The sequence below is a fragment of the Pipistrellus kuhlii genome, unplaced genomic scaffold (genome assembly GCF_014108245.1).
Source record: "Pipistrellus kuhlii isolate mPipKuh1 unplaced genomic scaffold, mPipKuh1.p scaffold_m20_p_2, whole genome shotgun sequence".
NCBI lineage: Eukaryota > Metazoa > Chordata > Mammalia > Chiroptera > Vespertilionidae > Pipistrellus > Pipistrellus kuhlii.
In genome coordinates this window covers 141,788,491-141,807,044 of record NW_023425515.1, presented here as the reverse complement: position 1 = coordinate 141,807,044, position 18,554 = coordinate 141,788,491, and the positions used below count along the sequence as shown (strand labels likewise).

The 18,554-nt window shown below is 38.3% G+C and overlaps 1 protein-coding gene and 1 pseudogene across 1 annotated transcript in view; one reads left to right on the top strand and one right to left on the bottom strand.

Moving 5' to 3' along the window:
• Nucleotides 1-18,554, top strand: part of GIPC2 (GIPC PDZ domain containing family member 2) — a 73,161-nt gene that overhangs the window by 19,573 nt on the left and 35,034 nt on the right. The window contains exons 2-3 of the mRNA XM_036445622.1: nt 8,148-8,333; nt 17,608-17,788. Coding sequence (XP_036301515.1) covers nt 8,148-8,333; nt 17,608-17,788 — 367 coding nt within the window. The remainder of the gene's footprint in view (nt 1-8,147; nt 8,334-17,607; nt 17,789-18,554) is intronic.
• Nucleotides 2,562-3,494, bottom strand: LOC118723372 (annotated as a pseudogene).

The window sequence follows — 18,554 nt, the reverse complement described above, 5'->3', positions numbered from 1 at the left end:
GTTGCAGAAATGAATTTTGATGTGTTTTTGAGACATTTGTAATCTGTTTGTGGTATGTTAATGGGCTCTACACTGTAACTCAGACTTTTTTCATCCTAGCCATATTGAGTTTCAAGGATGAATAATCATAACTCTGTGAGAAGAACTATAAAGTAGCAATTGGCATATAGAGGCATGAAGATTACTGTCTATAAATTGTCCTTCAACAACAAAAGAAAGTTGAAGGATAATGTAATTTATGGGGGGAAATTAAATTTATTCTGGTTGTGACATGAAAAAGCAGCAAAATCTGTTATCTTTAGGAAAAGCAATGCAATTTAAGAAGCTGTTAAGCATAGGTAACAATATATTATTCAAGAAGCACCTGTATTCTAGGAATAATAACAATAACCTTCATATAGAGCTTTTTAGTTTAAAAAGCACTTTTGTATACACCCAGCCATTGTGGTTCAGTGGTTGAGAATTGACCTATGAACAAGGAGGTCACAGTTTGATACCTGATCAGGGCACATACCCGGGTTGCAGGCTCAATCCCCAGTAGGGAGCATGCAGAAGGCAGCCGATCAATGATTTTCTCTCATCATTGATGTTTCTATCTCTCTCTCCTTTTTTTCTTTCCTTTTATAATTCTTTCTTTCTTTCTTGCTTTTTTTTTTTTTAAACAATCATTACAATGATGACATAGCTCCTTTTTAGAGATCTACTTATTTTGCTGATATTGAAAATATTGGCACTTTTTTTTGTTCCTGAAATTTTTGATAGAGGGAATAGAATATGAAATTAAGATAACTGCATAATATCTTAATGCATTAAAGGAAACACAACTCACCATGCACCTCAGTTTTCTTTTTAAAGTAGGCAGAAAGAACTTGTAAACTGTGAAGAATTACGAGGATCCAAAGGATAATGATTCTATTAGTCATGAATCTTTTAGTTGAAAGCAACAGAAAATCCAGAATGGGCTGGTGAAATTATTGCCTCATGTAACTAAACATTCTGGGATAGGACTGTATAACATATAGGATGTTTTCAGCTGCAAGTAGCACAAAACTAGTATTTATTCAAAGTGGCTTAAACAAAATCATCATTTTATGCAAGGCAGAGTGGGCTCCAGAGTTGGAAAATAGATCAACTCCCAATGTCAGCAACCTAGGCCTACTCCATCTCTGCTTTGCCTTCCTTGGCATTGGTGTCTTGCTCAGTAGGTAAGTAAGATAGTGCTGGAATTCCTAGACCATATACAGATGAGGCAACATCCGGGGGAAGAAGAAGATGTTCTTTACTGTTTGTTTCCTGGTAAAAAAATAAATATTTTCCATAAGCTTCCTGGATGTCTTCCTCCCATATTGTTTTGGCCAAGATTGGGCCACATGCCTACTCCTAAATAACCACTTAGCCTAGTTTTTGTCTTATGCCTGAGACAGAGGACATGAATCATTTCCCTCTACAACACATAGGAGGAATAGATACCTGATATCTGCAGATCATGCTAAGAGGGAAAAAGGATAGACAACTCTCAGTGTCCACCCTTTAAGTAAGACACTGGATCCAGAGGCTCTGCCTTCTTTCATGTGCTGGTTTTGTCCCCAGGCTCACTCTTCTAACATTGCAACGATGGCTGCAGTAGTTTAGGACTCCATGTGAGGGGGGAGGTGGAGGGAGGGGGAAAGGGGAAGAGAAGAGAGGAAGTGAGAGACCTTTCTGGTAGTATCCATGGAAAAGAGTATTCTTTCCCCAGAATCTTCAACAGATTTTTTCTTGATTATGGTTGGCCTAAATTAAAGTCGGAATTAATCATTATTGGATTTAAACCTAATCATGACTCATTTCCCATGGAACTGAGGATGGGGTCACTGTCACCGAAGCTACCACGTGGCTTAACATGGGAAGGAAAGGTTTCCAAAGCAAAATCAGGGGGAAAGGGAATGGATACTATAGATATTGATGTCCTGCATGAAAGCAGTGTAAGGCCTTCCATCATGTGGCCCCAAAGGGTAACAATTTCTCCTCCCATTAATCCATTTCTCCTGTAGATAGGCACACAATAAGACAAATAAGATAATAAGATAACTCTTTACATACTAAAATTATAGAAAGGAGCATGTACGTCTCATAAAAGGTGTATGAAGTCTAATAGGTATATAGAAGACGAAGTAACGTTAGCCTATGGTGATAACAGAAAATGTAGTATTTTAGCTAGGCTTTATTGGATGGGGAAATTTTTTTTTTACATACACAGACTGGGGTTAGAAGTTGTGTTTAAGCTATGACATTTTTGGCTAAGGGAATGACATGTGTAGACATATGGAGATGGAAAAAATACAGAGTTCAAAATTGATAAAGACATGAAATTCTAAAGCTGACTTGCCCAATATAATAGCTGCTAGTCAGATATGAATAATGAGTACTTTAAATGTGGCCAATTCAAACTGAGGGTAAGGTGTAAGGGTAAATAACCACCATATCTTAAAAACCTAATAAAAAGGGAAATTATCTTGCCCTAGCTGGTTTGGCTCAGTGGATAGAGCATTAGTCTGCAGACGGAAGGGTCCGGGGTTTGATTTTTTTTTTTTTTAACTTATCAGTTATTTAATCGGGTTCTTATGAGAAATTCAGAACACCAGTTTGTGAGGATAAAGCCCATTGGTGAGAGCGAACGTAGAGCGGAGGTAACCCTGGAGCTGAGGGACAGCTTTGATTTTTGGCAGAATTTGAGAGTCCACAGCTTTCTGGACAAACTTGCGCTGTTCTGTAATTTCGTATTTCTCCTTCTCTGTGTCGAAGATCTCACCCTCCTGGTGTTTGGGCTTGCGCAGCTTCTTCTTCTTGAAGTAAGCATCGGTGAGATGTTTGGGGATTTTCACACCACTGATATCAACTTTGGTGGAGGTGGCGATGACAAATTTCTGGTGTGTTCTACGAAGAGGAACTCGATTGAGGGCCAGAGGTCCAGTCACAAGTAGCAAGCCACTGTCAGCTGCTTCAGGAAAACCACCCTCTTGCCTCTGTGGCGCCCAGTGAGGATGGTCAGGAGTGATGCTGGCCCGCAATCTCCTCACATGTTGGCTGAAGGGCTTCTTGCCATGGCTCAGCAGCTTTCGAGGCACATCTTCAGTAGGATAATATCTAGGCATTTTGCGGAGTTTAACCACTCGGGTACCACCATTCTTGTCGCCACCAACTGGTTTTGTGACAGTAGCAAGGACGTTCTCCTTCTTTTTCTTTTCAATCCTGGATTTAGGGGCGGAATACTTCCTCTTGTACATGGCCTTTCGAGAATACATAGCCGACCTGGAGTATCTGCCGATTCCTCTGACGAGGACGGGGTTTCGGCTGCAGTGCGGCTTCCCCTTCTTAGGGGCCTTAACCTTGCCGCCGGCATCAGCCTTCTTCTTGGCTTCAGGTTTCTTCTCCTTAGTGTCTGGCTTCTTCTCCTTAGTATCCGGCTTCTCGGTTTTCTTTTCACCCGCCATCTTGCAAGATGGGAAAGAGCCGGGGTTTGATTTTGGTCAAGGGCATATGCCTGGTTGTGGACTTGATCCCCAGTAGGGGACGTGCAGAAGGCAGCCTACCAGTGATTCTCTCTCATCATTGATGTTTCTCTCTCTCTCTCTCTCTCTCTCTCTCTCTCTCTCTCTCTCTCTCTCTCTCTCTCTCTCTCTGTCTCTCTCTCCCTTCCTCTCTGAAATCAATAAAAATATTTTAAAAGTATCTCAATTTTTATATTTATTATATGTTGAAATTATGGTTTGGTGTATGGCGTTATATAATTGAGGAAATTAAACTATATTAATTTCATCTATTTACTTTTGTTAATGTGATTGATAGAACATTGAAAATTATGTGGCTTTCATTACACTTCTATTGGGCATTGCTGCTCTAGATAATTGAACAGTCATGAGGTCTCCATCTCTAGTATGAATATGTGCAATGATGGTGGTGCAACACCAAATATAGATACCCCAGAAGATATTAAGCATTACAGTTTTAATGAAAAACCTCAGAAAGGTTTATCTAATAAATAGATATTTTTCCTTATATGACACCTTGCCTTGAGAGTACTACATATTATCTAGTATACTTATATTATACTCTGGAAGCAAATATTCTTAAACAAACATTGATAATGTTCACTATTTTTTCTTGTTATTTTTTTAAAAAAATCTTTTACTGTTAAGCATTTATAGCTGTGTTAATTGTATAAAATAATAATTTTCTCATCTACAAAATGAGGACAATACAAGCTAGTACACAGGTATGTTGTATTCAGTGAGATAAGTGGATGTGTACTGTGAATGCATTGGGATATAACCTGAGAGGCACTGTTAGACATTCCAGTAGAGAGGAAGATGACCAGGTTCTTATCTCTCTCAGAGTGAGAATGATAAATATGTGTTACAGCAACTGGACTTCAAGGCAAGGTGACTCAGACACCGCCATGAGGTACGAGATTTAAATGATGTGAGAAAAGTGGAAAGCAAGGTTGATTCCACCTGGGCAGTCGCATTTGAACAGAGTGTCAATGGACAAGGGCATCGGGATGGAGTGGGCAGACAGGGATTTCAGATTTTGGATGGAAGGAAATGTATGAATGAAAGCAGGAAAGTTTCAATATGTATTTGAGTTTCCTTTGGTTTAAATATTCATGGATTTTAATACGTTACAACTGGCTCATGTTGCCTCATGGTACCTCAGTGGAGCATCTGCCAGCCATGCAGTTCCTTGCATATGGGGATGGTCATACTCCTCTTGGTATATCCAGAGGGCAGCACAGAACCTGGCAAAGGCAGGTGCCCCAAGTGGTGAATAGATGAATGCAGCATTTATTTTTATTTTTATTTAAAAATATATTTTATAGATTTTTTACAGAGAGGAAGTGAGAGGGATAGAGAGTTAGAAACATCAATGAGAGGGAAACATCAATCAGCCCGATGCTCTATCCACTGAGCCAAACTGGTTAAGGCTGAATGCAACATTTACAATGTGATGTTTCATGTTCTTATTTTTTTTTAATTCAAAATACGGTGTTTGAATTTCTAGATCTTTATCATATACTTACAGATAGACTTGCTGATAGTTGTGCACTGAGGTTGTGTGAGTGTTAGGTTGTTATTCTCCCGTGAAGAGCTGATCTGAAGCCATGGAGCTTTATTTACCTGCTGTTCCTGAGGGCTGGCCCTTACTCCACCTCCCAGGGACCATTAGCTCCTGCAGGTATTCAACACGGCTCCCCGTGGAGCTCCCTTCCATGGAGGATGTAGCTGGCTCCACTCCTTCCTCCAGAAAATAAATGATGCCTTGCCTGCCAACTGCTGGCTACCTGGAATGGAACATGACTTTGCAGGGGAGAGAACACAATGGAAAAGGAGCATACCTACAGGAAATCTAGCTGCTCTGCAGTGAAGCATGTGGAAAATGGAAAGAAAGGAAGCAGCTTACAAACTAGAATTTCATTTTGCGTGAGATTTCCTATTTGGGTCTCTCCCTCTTCCCCCAGCTCTGTTATATTATTAGTATGTTTTAATGTTTTATTTCCTGTCTACCTGGTAATGTGCTTTTATATTACTGGTGCTTTGGATCCACTATGAATACCAGGAACAGATCCACGGGACAAGAACAAGGAGAAAAACTAGGTTTATTTCCTTATTCACTTCTCATCCTTTTGAGAAAGGAAGTCAGGAAAAGCTGCTTTCTATGCATACTCCTTTCACCCTCCACCCATTATTAATGATTTTTGTTAGTGGACTAATTAAACCATTGATTTACCATTAAAATAAGAAATATGAGCCATTCTTGTCTTGAATGACTTTTTTTCCATTCTTGTCTTGAATGAATTTTTACAGTAGGGAACATTTGCAAAAACGTACTAACTTTGAAGTCAAATATATGAGAACAGAAAGGGTTAAATTTAAAGGCCAACCAGTTAGCACAGCACATAGATGTGGATGAACAGGGGAAAGGGCAGGGGCAGTAGTTTTCCTTGAAGGCTTTTATTTGGTACCTCTGTCCTCATCACTAGCTTCTTTCACACATCCCTGAGGTTTGGTCAGAGCTGTGCAGACCACGCTGGACTTTTAATTGTATAGCAGGGAGAGCTGTTTCTATTCAGATACATTTTGATGTGGCTTAAAAAGCCTTTTAATAAGTAGTAATTATACCATTTCTGAGATTCACGGATATGTTAAGACTCAAGGTTCCAATGGGAATTGGGAATGGTGTGAAACTTAGAAATATAGGGAGAAGGTGGGAGCAAGGCTCAGGGATGAAAGGACTGACAATATTTGTGGCAAGTATTACTTAAAAAAGTTAAGCCCTGCCCTAACAGGTTTGGCTCAGTGGATAGAGCGTCAGCCTGTGGACCGAAGGGTCCCAGGTTCGATTCCGGTCAAGGGCATGTACCTTGGTTGTGGTCACATCCCTAATAGGGAGTGTGCAGGAGGCAGCTGAATCGGTGTTTCTCTCTCATTGATGTTTCTAACTCTCTATCCCTCTCCTTTCCTCTCTGTAAAAAAATCAATAAAATATATATTTAAAAAAAGTGAAGCCCTGGCCAGTATGGTTCATTGGGTTGAGCATCATCTCATGTATCAGGAGGTTGCCAGTTCGATTTAGAGTTAGGGCACATGCCCAGGTTGTGGGCTCCTTCCCTGGTGGGGGGCGTGCTGGAAGCAGCTGATCGATTCATGTTGTGCTCACATTGATGTATCTTTCCCTCTGTCCGTCTCCCTCTCTAAAAATTAAAAACATTTTTTCATTTAGCCATTTTGGTACAAAACTGTTCTGTTAAAATGTCCTTCTTCGGTTTGGTACATTGAAGGTACTCAATGAATGATGGTTAAACCTTATTTCTAAACCAAGGCCAATCCTCCTTTTCCTCTTCCATAGTTTTGTATGTGGGCCCACAAATTACCCAAAGGATGGTTGACAAACTTCAGAATAGCACTGCAGATTTCAGTAAAAATAATCCTATTTTTGAAGGAAAATGAGGTCAAATAAAAAACTTGATCAACATAAGTAGTGCCTTTAAAATCTCCACACAACTTTCCAGTGTTCTATTGTAGTTTTTTATTCTGTCTTTACCATCATGTGAATTTGGCAAGCTGCATTACACTCTACAGAATTCAGTTTCCTCTTCTTTAAAATCAAGGAATTGGATTAATTTTTAAGGTCCATTTTAGACATTTTTATTTTAGCTCCTCATTCGCTAATTAAATTACTTTTATCAAGCACTGTAATGTAAAATAACATTTCCCTCATTAAATTTTTTTTACCAGTTTTTAAAAATAGTCTTGCATGTATTTTTTTAATTTTTAAATATATTTTATTGATTTTTTTTACAGAGAGGAAAGGAGAGGGATAGAGAGATAGAAACATCAATGAGAGAATCATCGATCAACTGCCTCTTGCACACCCCCTACTGGGGATATGCCCGCAACCAAGGTACATGCCCTTGACCGGAATCGAACCTGGGACCTTTCAGTCAGCAGGCCAATGCTCTATTTACTGAGCCAAACCGGTTTCGGCTTTGCATGTATTTTCATTGTGGTATAGAGAGCATGACCTGACCTTTGGGAACACAGTCTTTGATTTCAGCACTGTAAATGGGAGGTGACAGAAGATTAAACCACTTGGAAATTGGCAAGACCTGAACTGAATCCTGACTGACAAGTACTGGCTTAGTGACTTAAGGCAAATTATTTACTCTCACTAAGACTCAATTTCCTCATCTGTAATGTGGAGATAATGTATTTATAAAGTTATTATGAGTGTTAAATCAGATAATGGATGTAACTTGTCTAGCACAGAGCCTGGTTTATGGAAAACAATCAAAAGTAACTAATATTGTTGATATAACCTTATTTAAAATTGCTTTTTTAAAATTACCATTTACACTTAGTGTTATTTTGTATTAGTTTCAGGTATACAGTAGTGTAGTTAGACAATCCCATACCCTACAAAGTGTTCCCCTGAAATTCTAGCACCTGACCACGCCACTGACAATATTTCCTATCCTGTACTTTATTGATGTAACTAACCTTTTATGTCATAAATCAGGACTATTTCATTCAAATATTTATTAAATAAATGAATGACCAGAATGTTTTCCTAATGGAAACTGACCTAACGTGTTTTTTTATTTCTTGCAGATCTTATATTGCACTTTAAACACACCTAAAGTTGACATGGAAAAACTCTTAGGATCACAAATAGGTCTTGAAGATTTCATATTTGCCCACGTGAAAGGAATAAAAAAAGAAGTGAATGTGTATAAATCCGAGGATTCACTTGGTCTCACCATTACAGATAATGGTATTGGCTGTGCTTTTATAAAGGTAAGTCTTAAACATTCCCTGTGTGACCTGAGGGTAACACTTAAGAAAATCTACCAGGTTAAAGACAGTTGGAAATGAGCTTCAGGATAAGAGCCAGCTAAGAAGGGATGGATAGATTGATAAAATGTTTTAAAGATATAATTTTTTGTTTTGTTTACCCTTTCTTCGAGTTTCTTCTGTTCAGTTTAAACTTCCTCTAGAATTTACAACTTACCGAAAATCTGGCCCTAGTGCCTAATAATCCATATGAACACTCTTAGGTCTTTAGTTCACTAACATCTGATGATTTCCATGCTGATTTCCTGAGTTAGTGTGTTTCCAGGTGCACATACTTTTGGCCATCTTATTTACTTCTTTAAAAATGCTCTTCAAACTTTTCTAAATGAAAAGAGAGCATTATGGAGCTGCAAAGGCAAGAGAAGGAAGTTTGAAATGGTATGAAAAAACTCTAAGAACTGAGGAGTGACAAAAAGAGAAGTAGATCCATCCCTTAAAAATAACAGTTCTATAATTGTAATAAGTAGTTGTAAGAGCACTGACTTATCATGAACTAGGCACTTTGCATACATTTTCTCATTTAATCTATTTGGTTGGTACTATGTTTTTCATTTTATTTACTTTTTTTGTTGAGGTATAACAAATTTTTAGTGTACAGCTTAATTAATATTTATATACGTAGTGTGTAACCACCACCCAAATGAAGGAAAAGTTAGTTTCTACCACCCAGAAGGCTCCCTTCCCAAACAGTATCTTTAGCTCTTCCCCACAAAGGTAGCCACTCTTCGGACCTCTATCACCACAGTTTTGCTTGTTCTTGAACATTATATAGGTAGAATCATATATTATGTACTCTACTGTTTCTGGCTTCTTTTGTTCAACATAATGCCTGAGATTCATTCATCTATTATCAACCTCTATTTTTACTGATGTAGAAAACAGGACCAGGAGATCTAAGTAGCTTGCTCTAAGTTTTTCAGCTGGACAAATTCAGGATTTGACTTCAAGAGATCTGACTCCAGAGCTGGCCGCCCTACTACCGAGCTGAGAATGCATGATAAACTTCATGCAGCAGGGCATGCTTCCATGCCTGTACTTTGTCCGAATCCTAGGTTTGCTGATGCACTGTCATCGTTAAAAAAAAAAAAAAAAAAAAATAGTCTTAGGGAAGTTATCTTCTTAATTGTAAATAGTACCTTATTTAACTTCCAGTTTGATAGAATGGCTATTTTTAGCTCTGCAAAAGATATGACTGTGCTGAAGGTTAAGTGGGTGACCAAATGGAAAGTCTGTGAGTTGGAAAGTCATGTGGGATTATCTGGGGGGGTGAGGGGGGAGCTCAGGACATGGGGCACATGCAGCAATGCCTTTCTAATGTCAGCAGGGAAGGGCTTGGAAGTTTTGCAAACATGTGTGGATTTTTTTATATCTTAGCCTCTGATGCTCAGAGCTTTGTGTTTCTATTTTTTATTTGATGCCTTGTCAAACACGTGCTTGCCTCAGAGCTCTAGTCACTGGCCCCGAAGAGACAGAGAACATGATGGCAAAGAGAAGTGGTACATACACCAAACTGCTGACATATAGTTCAACTCAGAAGACAAAAGAGATTTATACTGTGTACACTGTTGCCGGGATTTTCTAAAAATTGAAGGGGGATAATTTCAAACTTACTGAAAGGATATAATAATAACATAAAGGACTCTTCTAAAGCCCTTTACTCAGATCTCCAGTTTCTACCATAGGCTACACTTGCTTTCTTCTTCTCTCTCTCACACATGTATTGTGTGTACAGGCACACTCATAGACATACATGTAATTTTCCCTGAACGATTTGAAAAAGTAGATTGCATATGTCTTCTCTTTATCCCTTAATACTTCAGAATGCAGTTACTTAGCACAGTGATGTTCTCTTACATATAATTATATTACAACTATGAAATTCAGGAAATCTGTCAGCGACAAATGCTTTTAAATGAATTTAATGTGTCCATTCTGCAATTTTACCAGTTATCCTAATAAATTCATCTATAGCTTCCTCCTCGGTATAGGTCCAAAATAGGATCATGGGTTTCATTTAGTTGTCATATCTTTTTTAGTTGTCTTTATTTTAGAAAAGTTCCTCAGCCTTTTATAGAACATCCCTCAATTTGGGCTTTTCTGATTTTTTCTGTGTACTATCGATACATCAGAAGGTGTGTCATGTTGGTTTGTCTTATTTATGATGTTAATTTTTGTCACTTGTCTACGTTAGTGTTTGCCAGTCTTATTCACTGCAGAGTTATATTTTCTTTTGCAATGAGTTGTAGGGAGATACTATGAGATTATGAAAATATCCTATTCTCTTACTTATACCCCACAGATTTTGCATCTATTGGTAGGTTTTGCTGGAATCAGTCTTTATTATAACGGTTGTAAAATGCCAGTTTTTCTAATTTTGTCATTCCTTACATATTTCTTTAAAACATTCTATTGAAAAAAGCACCCCACTTATTGTTTTGCTTATCTATTATCAGCACGGACAGCTGGTTTCTTATTTTATTCAGTGCGTTATACTCCATTACTATTGTTTTCTTTGATGCTCATATCCTCTGAGAGTGGCCTGCAGGAATCCCCTTCCGCTGCTCCTGTATCCTTTTGACATAGCTCCTGTCAGTTTGGTGAGCAGTTCTTTCCTTTTGGCACAAGATGTTCTAGTTTCACCTGATATGTTCTTTTCCCCAGGCCTGGAATCAACCATTTCTGTGAGGAGCTCTTATTTTTTTAGTGAGGACTAGTATTTCAAAATCAAGATTGGATACTTGTTGTACTCATTCGTTGCTGCTGGAGTGTCACTGTTTCTGGGTCCTTTCAGGGGCAGGGTTAAAAAACATGCATTTTAGAATTTATAAATTTACTAGAGGCTCGATGCATGAAATTCGTACAAGAGTAGGCCTTCACAGCCACGGCTGCCTCCATCCCTCCCTTGCAGCCCAGGCAGCTGCCTGGATACCTCCCTCACATTTGTCCTGGAAGGATAGAAGGACATCTGCTCTAATTAGGATATAATGCCTTTATTAATACAGATTATTATGCTTCCAATTATATTCCTGCCCCAAAGAGTTCTTTTGGGTTTCCCCATACTTTTCAAAATCATTGAAATATTTTCTCATTTGCTTAGTCCTACACTATACACAGAATAGTTTTAGAATTGCTATATTCATACTATGAAAAATAGACCTATTAAGAAGAGTTTAGGATTTGTGTGCATCTTTTGTCTTTAAACTAAATGGATGTATATAACCAAAGGATTCTATTCACACATTTCTGGGAATTGATTTTCTCCTGCTCCCATTGCCCCCATAATTGTTATTCATTTGAAATTCTGTTGAATCCAATTGCTTTTCTCAGTTGAGGTTGAGTTATTCCTCTCATTCTCGACTTATTTTTTTTCTTTCTGAATATGTGAAATATTAACATGATTCAAAAGTCGAAACGATGTTAAAGGATATTCAGAGATGTGTTACTTTCCCCCACCCCTCATCCCTTCTATCCCATTGCTCAGTTCTCCCACCTGGTAGAAGTAATCAATTTCATTAATTTCTGGTTCACCATTTTCGAGTTTATTTTTGCCAAGATAAGCAGGAAAAAAAAAAAGGGGGGGACTTTTCAAGAGCATGGTTGCTGTGCAAGGATGATATGTAATCTTCTCTGTATAGTTCCAGTTTTAGTGTAGGTGCTGCTGAAGTGAGTATTTGATATGCTTTTAGCAGTGGCTGGAAGTTGGGTAGTTAAAGTCAGAGTAGGAGAGTGTGGTAGGGCCTCAGACAAGGGGAAGGTCAGGAGGGAGGATTCCATGCCTAGGAAGGCAGTGCGTAGGAACATGACTTACAGTCAGACAGGCCTGCTTCTAGTCTAGGTTTAACCACTCATTAACTTGCTGTGTGACTTTGGACAAATCATTAAACCTCTCTATGCCTTCTCTGGGAATTTTAGCATCTACTTTATAGGATTATTTAAGTATAAAATGATGCACATATGAGTTGTTTTGCATACTTATAATTGATTAGAGGCCTGATGCACGAAAATTGTGTAAGAGTAGGCCTTCCTTCCCCTGGCTGCCAGCACCGGACTTCCCTTGCAGACCCGGCTTCATAGGGAAGGTCGTCCTGAAGGATATCCAGTCTAATTAGCATATTATGCTTTTATTATTATAGATAGCTATTACCTGAATAGTAGTAATAATAAAATTATCACATAATTCAGGGGTGAGATTGACGCAGATAAATATATTGAATAGTGCTCTTCAGGTGAAAAGACAACAGATTTAAACGTTTATGATTTTAGTACTGAAGTCTCAATATTTCCCAGGAAAAATTCTCTATACTTATAATAGAGTAATGTGCAAATTGGTCAGGATGCTGTCATGTAAGGACCAATCAGCAGGAGGACAGGTCAATGGCTGAGATCTACAGGAGGGTGGGACAGCAAGCTACATGCAGTGGAAGGCTATGAGTGGCGTTGGGTGCGCCGGCCAGCTGAGGCAAGTGGCAGCGAGCTACTTGTGCATGGATTTGTGCGCAAGGCCACTAGTGTGTGTGTGTGTTTGTGTGTGTGTGTGTGTGTGTGTGTGTGTGTGTGTATATATATATATATATATATATATATATATATATGTCATTCAGAAAATTTAGTATATTTAAAAAACAAAATCTTTATATTCCTATAACATTTTAAGACTGGATTTGGCAAACATTTTCTATAAAGGGCCAGATAGTAAATATTTTAGGGTTCATTATAGTTTAGGGTCACACACTCTCTGTTGCAGCTACTCAGCTCAGCCATTGCAGCACAGAAGCAGTTATATACAACACTTAAATGATGAGCATAGATGTATTCTAAATAAGTGCAACTTTATCTATAGGCACTGTAATTTAAATTTAGTATAATTTTCACATGTCACCATTATCCACCCCCCCCAACCATTTAAAATGTAAGAATCACTCATATCTCATGAGCTATATAAAAACAAGTGGCTATATGAGCCATTGTTAGCTGCTTCCCTAGTTCAAGAGAAGACTCATACTTTAATTCAAAACAGAAATAAGGGCTTATACCAGGTGATTAAGGAATGAGGCTAAATTAACTTAAGAAAACTAAATTTATTTTGAATTAAGTGATTTATAAACAACCACAAAATGGTCATTATAGAATATCCTCTTGTAGAAATCTTTATGATTTGGGGTACTTTTACTTTAGTAGAATTAAGTTAATCACATTTTATTTAGCATGATCATTATTTTGAGAAATATGGTATTTATATATTTCCAACTTTTTGATTACTTAATTACGCAGAACTAACAGTCAGCAAGGTTGGAAATGTGCAATTTCAAGGGACCAGAGGATTCTAGGATGGAAGTTAGAACATGTGAGAAAAGGCATGTAAAGCCAGAGGAGAAGTGGTGATCTGAGGAAATAGCTAATATTTGAGATCCGAAAGCTCTGATATGGATGAAGAGCAGCTTTAGGAGAAGTAAGCAAAAGTGAAGTGGAAAGATGGGGCTGTCAAAAAAGAGATTTCAGAGTTCAAAGGTGATAGGTCATTTTCTCCCCCAGCTTTATTGAGATAAAATTGACATATGTAACATTATGTAAGTTTAATCTGTATAGCATATTGATTTGATACATTTATGTATTGCCAAATGATTACCAAAGTGATAGATAATTTTGGACAGCTATAACCCAAAACTCTGCTTTTGGGGTCATCTCATCTGACTTTTTTTTTTTTTTAAGTAGATATTTGATGTTGGGTTAGTTAGATCTGTCTGATTCTTAGTGTTTTGTGGAAAGAGCATGGTGTTTTATAATTATACCACCTCCATTTGAAACCCAGTTCTGTTGTTTATTAGCTGTGTTATTTTGGGTAAGCCATGTTTCACTGTGCTTTGATTTCCTCATCCACTGATGGGATATTAAATATTCCCCTCCTAGATTTGTTGTGAGGACTAAATGAAATAATTATTTCCAAATGTGAATAAGGTTTGAGGACAGGGTTGGGAGTGTCAGCAGCTCAGATCTCAAAGTTGCTGACCGTGGCTGTGGGGCATGCAGCTCAAACAGCTTTGAATCTGGTGCTTAAGACTTTGGAGAGGGTGGGAGGCCACCTTAGAGTTCTGCAGATGCCTGTGATGAGAAGACAGGGTTCTGTAAATACCTGGGGTGTAATAATGGAAGATACTATCATAATGTCTGAAATGATTGGGAACCTCTAAGTTTAATAATGTTGTAAATTCCTATATTAAAAAAAATTTTTTTTTCATGTCTTCTTCGCTTTTTTCAGCAACAACCTCCATAGTCAGGTGAAGGAAAGTTCTGAGTGTTATAGTGAATGATATTAAGTGATGCAATAAATATAAGCATAAAATTAATGCCTCTATTTACCCTTTCCTAGTCTTTTGAGTAGCACTTTTAGCAATATTATTAATCTCTATCAAATTATGGTTATGATTATCGAAGTATATTAGATTTCAGAAGTTTGTCTCAATTGTTACTTCCTTTATCTACTTAGGAAGCTAAGGCTCAGGTACATGTAATTGATGGCTCCCACTTTGCTTCTGTATTTGGTTCACCTTATGGTCCTCTTCCTCCAACTTCCTTATGTTGACTTTCCTATCTCTTCACCTCAGATCCGTATCTGCTGCCCATGATGATTACATATGCTTTGACTTTTCTCTTGCTTACCTGGATTCTCACCTGCTGACTTCTGTAACTGCTGCTCCTCCCTCTGTCTGGGCACTCTTCTGGTGGCTTCCGTGCCTACTCATAGGGCCAGCTGACCCTGGATTTCTGTTACTCTGCCCATTAATTTACTGGTAAGATTCATGCAGGTCTTTAAAGACTTTTATTTAGTTAGTTTTATATAACTGCTTATTTTTAACAAAATTATAATCATGTCTTAAATGACAAATTATATGTGAAACTGAAATCTGTATGGTACAGTTGATTGAGAAAAATAGGATCAGAAGGTATCAAGAAATAACTTAGAATAAAAATTAAGAAGAAAGTCAAGAGTTACAGATTTTTTAAGAATGGTTAAGTGACAGAATATTAGGGATTTCTTTGGTTGAGAGTATGACAGTTGTCCCCCATTTCTCCCCTTTGCCCCCCCCTCCACCCGGCTCCCATCTCACCCAAGGCCTTTTACTCACCATTGTCTGTGTTTATGGGCTACGGAGATTTTTTGTTTGTCTGTTTCTTTGGATTCTAGGGTTCTGTTTAATCTGGTTTATGTTTCTGTGAGTGCTGTGTTGTAGTTACCCTTCGTTGTTTCCATAGCTTATAAGGTTAATGTGCACTTATCATAAAACAATGCCAGTTAGATTATGAAATTTCTGTTTTTTTTTGCTTTATAATGAACCATTGTAATAATATTGATAAGCTCTGTTTGAATCAGCATTATTGTGTCATTGGCATAAAGCATAGTAACTATTACAATGAACATAACTGTGCTTTTAAAATTTCAGGGTAAAAAAGAAACTTGTGAGTTTTAAAATATTAGTAATAAAATTAAAAAATTTAAAATGCCCATCCTGCCCTAGCTGGTTTGGCTCAGTGGATAGAGCGTCAGCCTGCAGACTGAAGGGTCCTGGGTTCAATTCTGATCAAGGGCACATGCCCAAGGTTGCAAGCTTGATCCCCAGGAGGCAGCCAATCAATGATTCTCTCTCATCATTGATGTTTCCATCTCTCTCCTCTCTTCTTCTCTGAAATCAATAAAAATATATTAAAAAAAAATGCACAACCTTCCCAGGTTAGTCTTTTACAACTTTTTTCTTCTTTTGGCAATATTATGGGGATGCTGGGGTACATTAGATTAATTTCTCTCTTAACTATTGGACACAGTGATCCCTTAGCCCACTGATTCAGATGTTATTCTTTCACCTGGCAAGAGGGAAGAATACTCATGCTGTTATCACATAACTAGAGTCCTGATGCATGAAATTTGTGCACCAGGGAGGTGAGGTTCCCTCAGCCTGGCCTGTGCCCTCTTGCAGTCCAGGAGCCCTTGAGGAATGTCTGACTGATGGCTTAGGCCTGCTCCCCCTGTGAGTATCTGCCCCTTGGTGGTCAGGGTGCATCATAGCGAACAGTCATTCTGTCATTTGGTCGGTTTGCATATTAGCCTTTTATGCCTGTGGGATCAGGCCAAAACCAGTTCTCTGACATTCCCCAAGGGGTCCCGGATTATGAGAGGATGCAGGCCAGTTCGAGGGACCCCACCAGTGCACGATCAGGGCCTGCAAGAGACACGGGAAGTTGGCCACCTGGGGAGGGACTGTGGGAAGGCTCCAGGGCATGTCCAGCATGTCTTGCTCAGTCCCGATCAGCCAGACCCCAGCAGCAAGCTAATCTACCAGTTGGAGGGTCTGCCCCCTGGTGATCGGTGCACATCATAGTGAGTGGTTCAGCAGCCTTAGCATATCATTAGCATATTATGCTTTTATTGGTTAAACAGACGAACAGATGACCCGACACTTAGCATATTAGGCTTTTATTATATAGGATAGCAGCAGCCCCTGCTATTCCTATCCTATTATTCCAAGGAAGGATTTGTGACACCTGAAGCTAATTATGGCCTTCATTTTGCTCCATTCCTTATCTCCATGGAGGAGCTTGTCCAGCCTTTATAGGGTTGTCATTTGTGCTGTTTTCTGGAGTTCCTATTCCTAAAATTCCTTCAGAAATTCTCAGTGCTCTCTTAGGGAGTCTCAAGCCTCGTTTTGAGGCTGAAGTATTGTATCCAGGTAAGATAGATTTAAGAATAATCAATTTGAAATTTCTCTTTGACTCATAAGTTCTCCTCACCTAAAATATATAAGTGGAAAATGATGCTATAAAAATCATTCTTATTGGCTCTCCAAATGGTAAACACACCTGTCTTTTATTAAGTGTCAATTTTCTTAGCTAAGGTTGTATGAAGTCTTGAGTCATGGCATTTGTAACGAAGGTTTAAAAAATATAGCCAGTAGAAAAAGCTCAAGCTCTGTTCTTATGTAATGGGCTTCATGTTGAAATGATTTAATAATCATTTATGGAGGGACTCTTCTCTGCAGGCATTGTGCTAGTTACAGGGCATGCAATGGTGAATAAGACCATCTCCATTCCTTTGCAGGGCTGTCATTTGTGCAGTTTTCTGGAGTTCCTGTTCCTATTATATATTGTGTGTTATGCCTCAAGAATATGAAAAGTAATCTTACAAAGTTCTATTTTATATTAAGCAATATCCTTATTTTTCTTCCAGAGAATTAAAGAGGGCAGCATAATTGACTCAGTTAAAACAATCTGTGTGGGAGATCACATTGAATCCATAAATGGAGAAAATATTGTTGGGTGGCGTCATTTCGATGTTGCTAAGAAGTTAAAGGAATTAAAAACAGAGGAACTCTTTACCATGAAGTTAATAGAACCTAAGAAGGCATTTGGTAAGTTGGTTTTATGTGTGTGTGAATATTCCTTACCTCTGACATCTTTCTTTTTTTAAAATCACTTTATTACCACTATTTATATCCTACTTATACTTCTCTCTTTGTGCTGAATTGTTTTTTCTTTTTTACATTTTCTATTTATAAGTGTTTTCAATTACCGTTCATATTTAATATTATTTTGTATTAGTTTCAGATGTACAGTATAATGGGTAGATACTTGTCCCCCCACCCTGAAATTTTCAGTTTCCCTAGACTTCACTGTCTAAGGGAAATGAGTACTTGTGGTGTGATGCCACGTGCTTCTGGGGTATCATTTAAGAGCATAGGAAATAATAGATAGTACTGCTTACAATTGAAGGGCAAAAAAACGGCCTAGAAGGACATTTTCTAAAAAAGGCGTTTGGAGTTACCAAGTCTTTGAGTTTGATGTGATTGTTTCAAGCCAAGAACAGCACCTTGTGTGGTATTCATCTTCCTAAGCAGTTCGATTTAAAAAATATATATATTTTATTGATTTTTTACAGAGAGGAAGGGAGAGAGATAGAAACATTGATGAGAGAGATTCATCAATCAGCTGTCTCTTGCACGCCCCCTACTGGGGTTGTGCCCGCAACCAAGGTACATGCCCTTGACCGGAATTGAACCCGGGACCCTTCAGTCTGCAGGCTGATGCTCTATCCACTGAGCCAAACCGGTTTCGGCAGCAGTTCGATTTTTATGAAGCTCTCTAAACTATATTAACTATCATTCCTGGACCGCAACA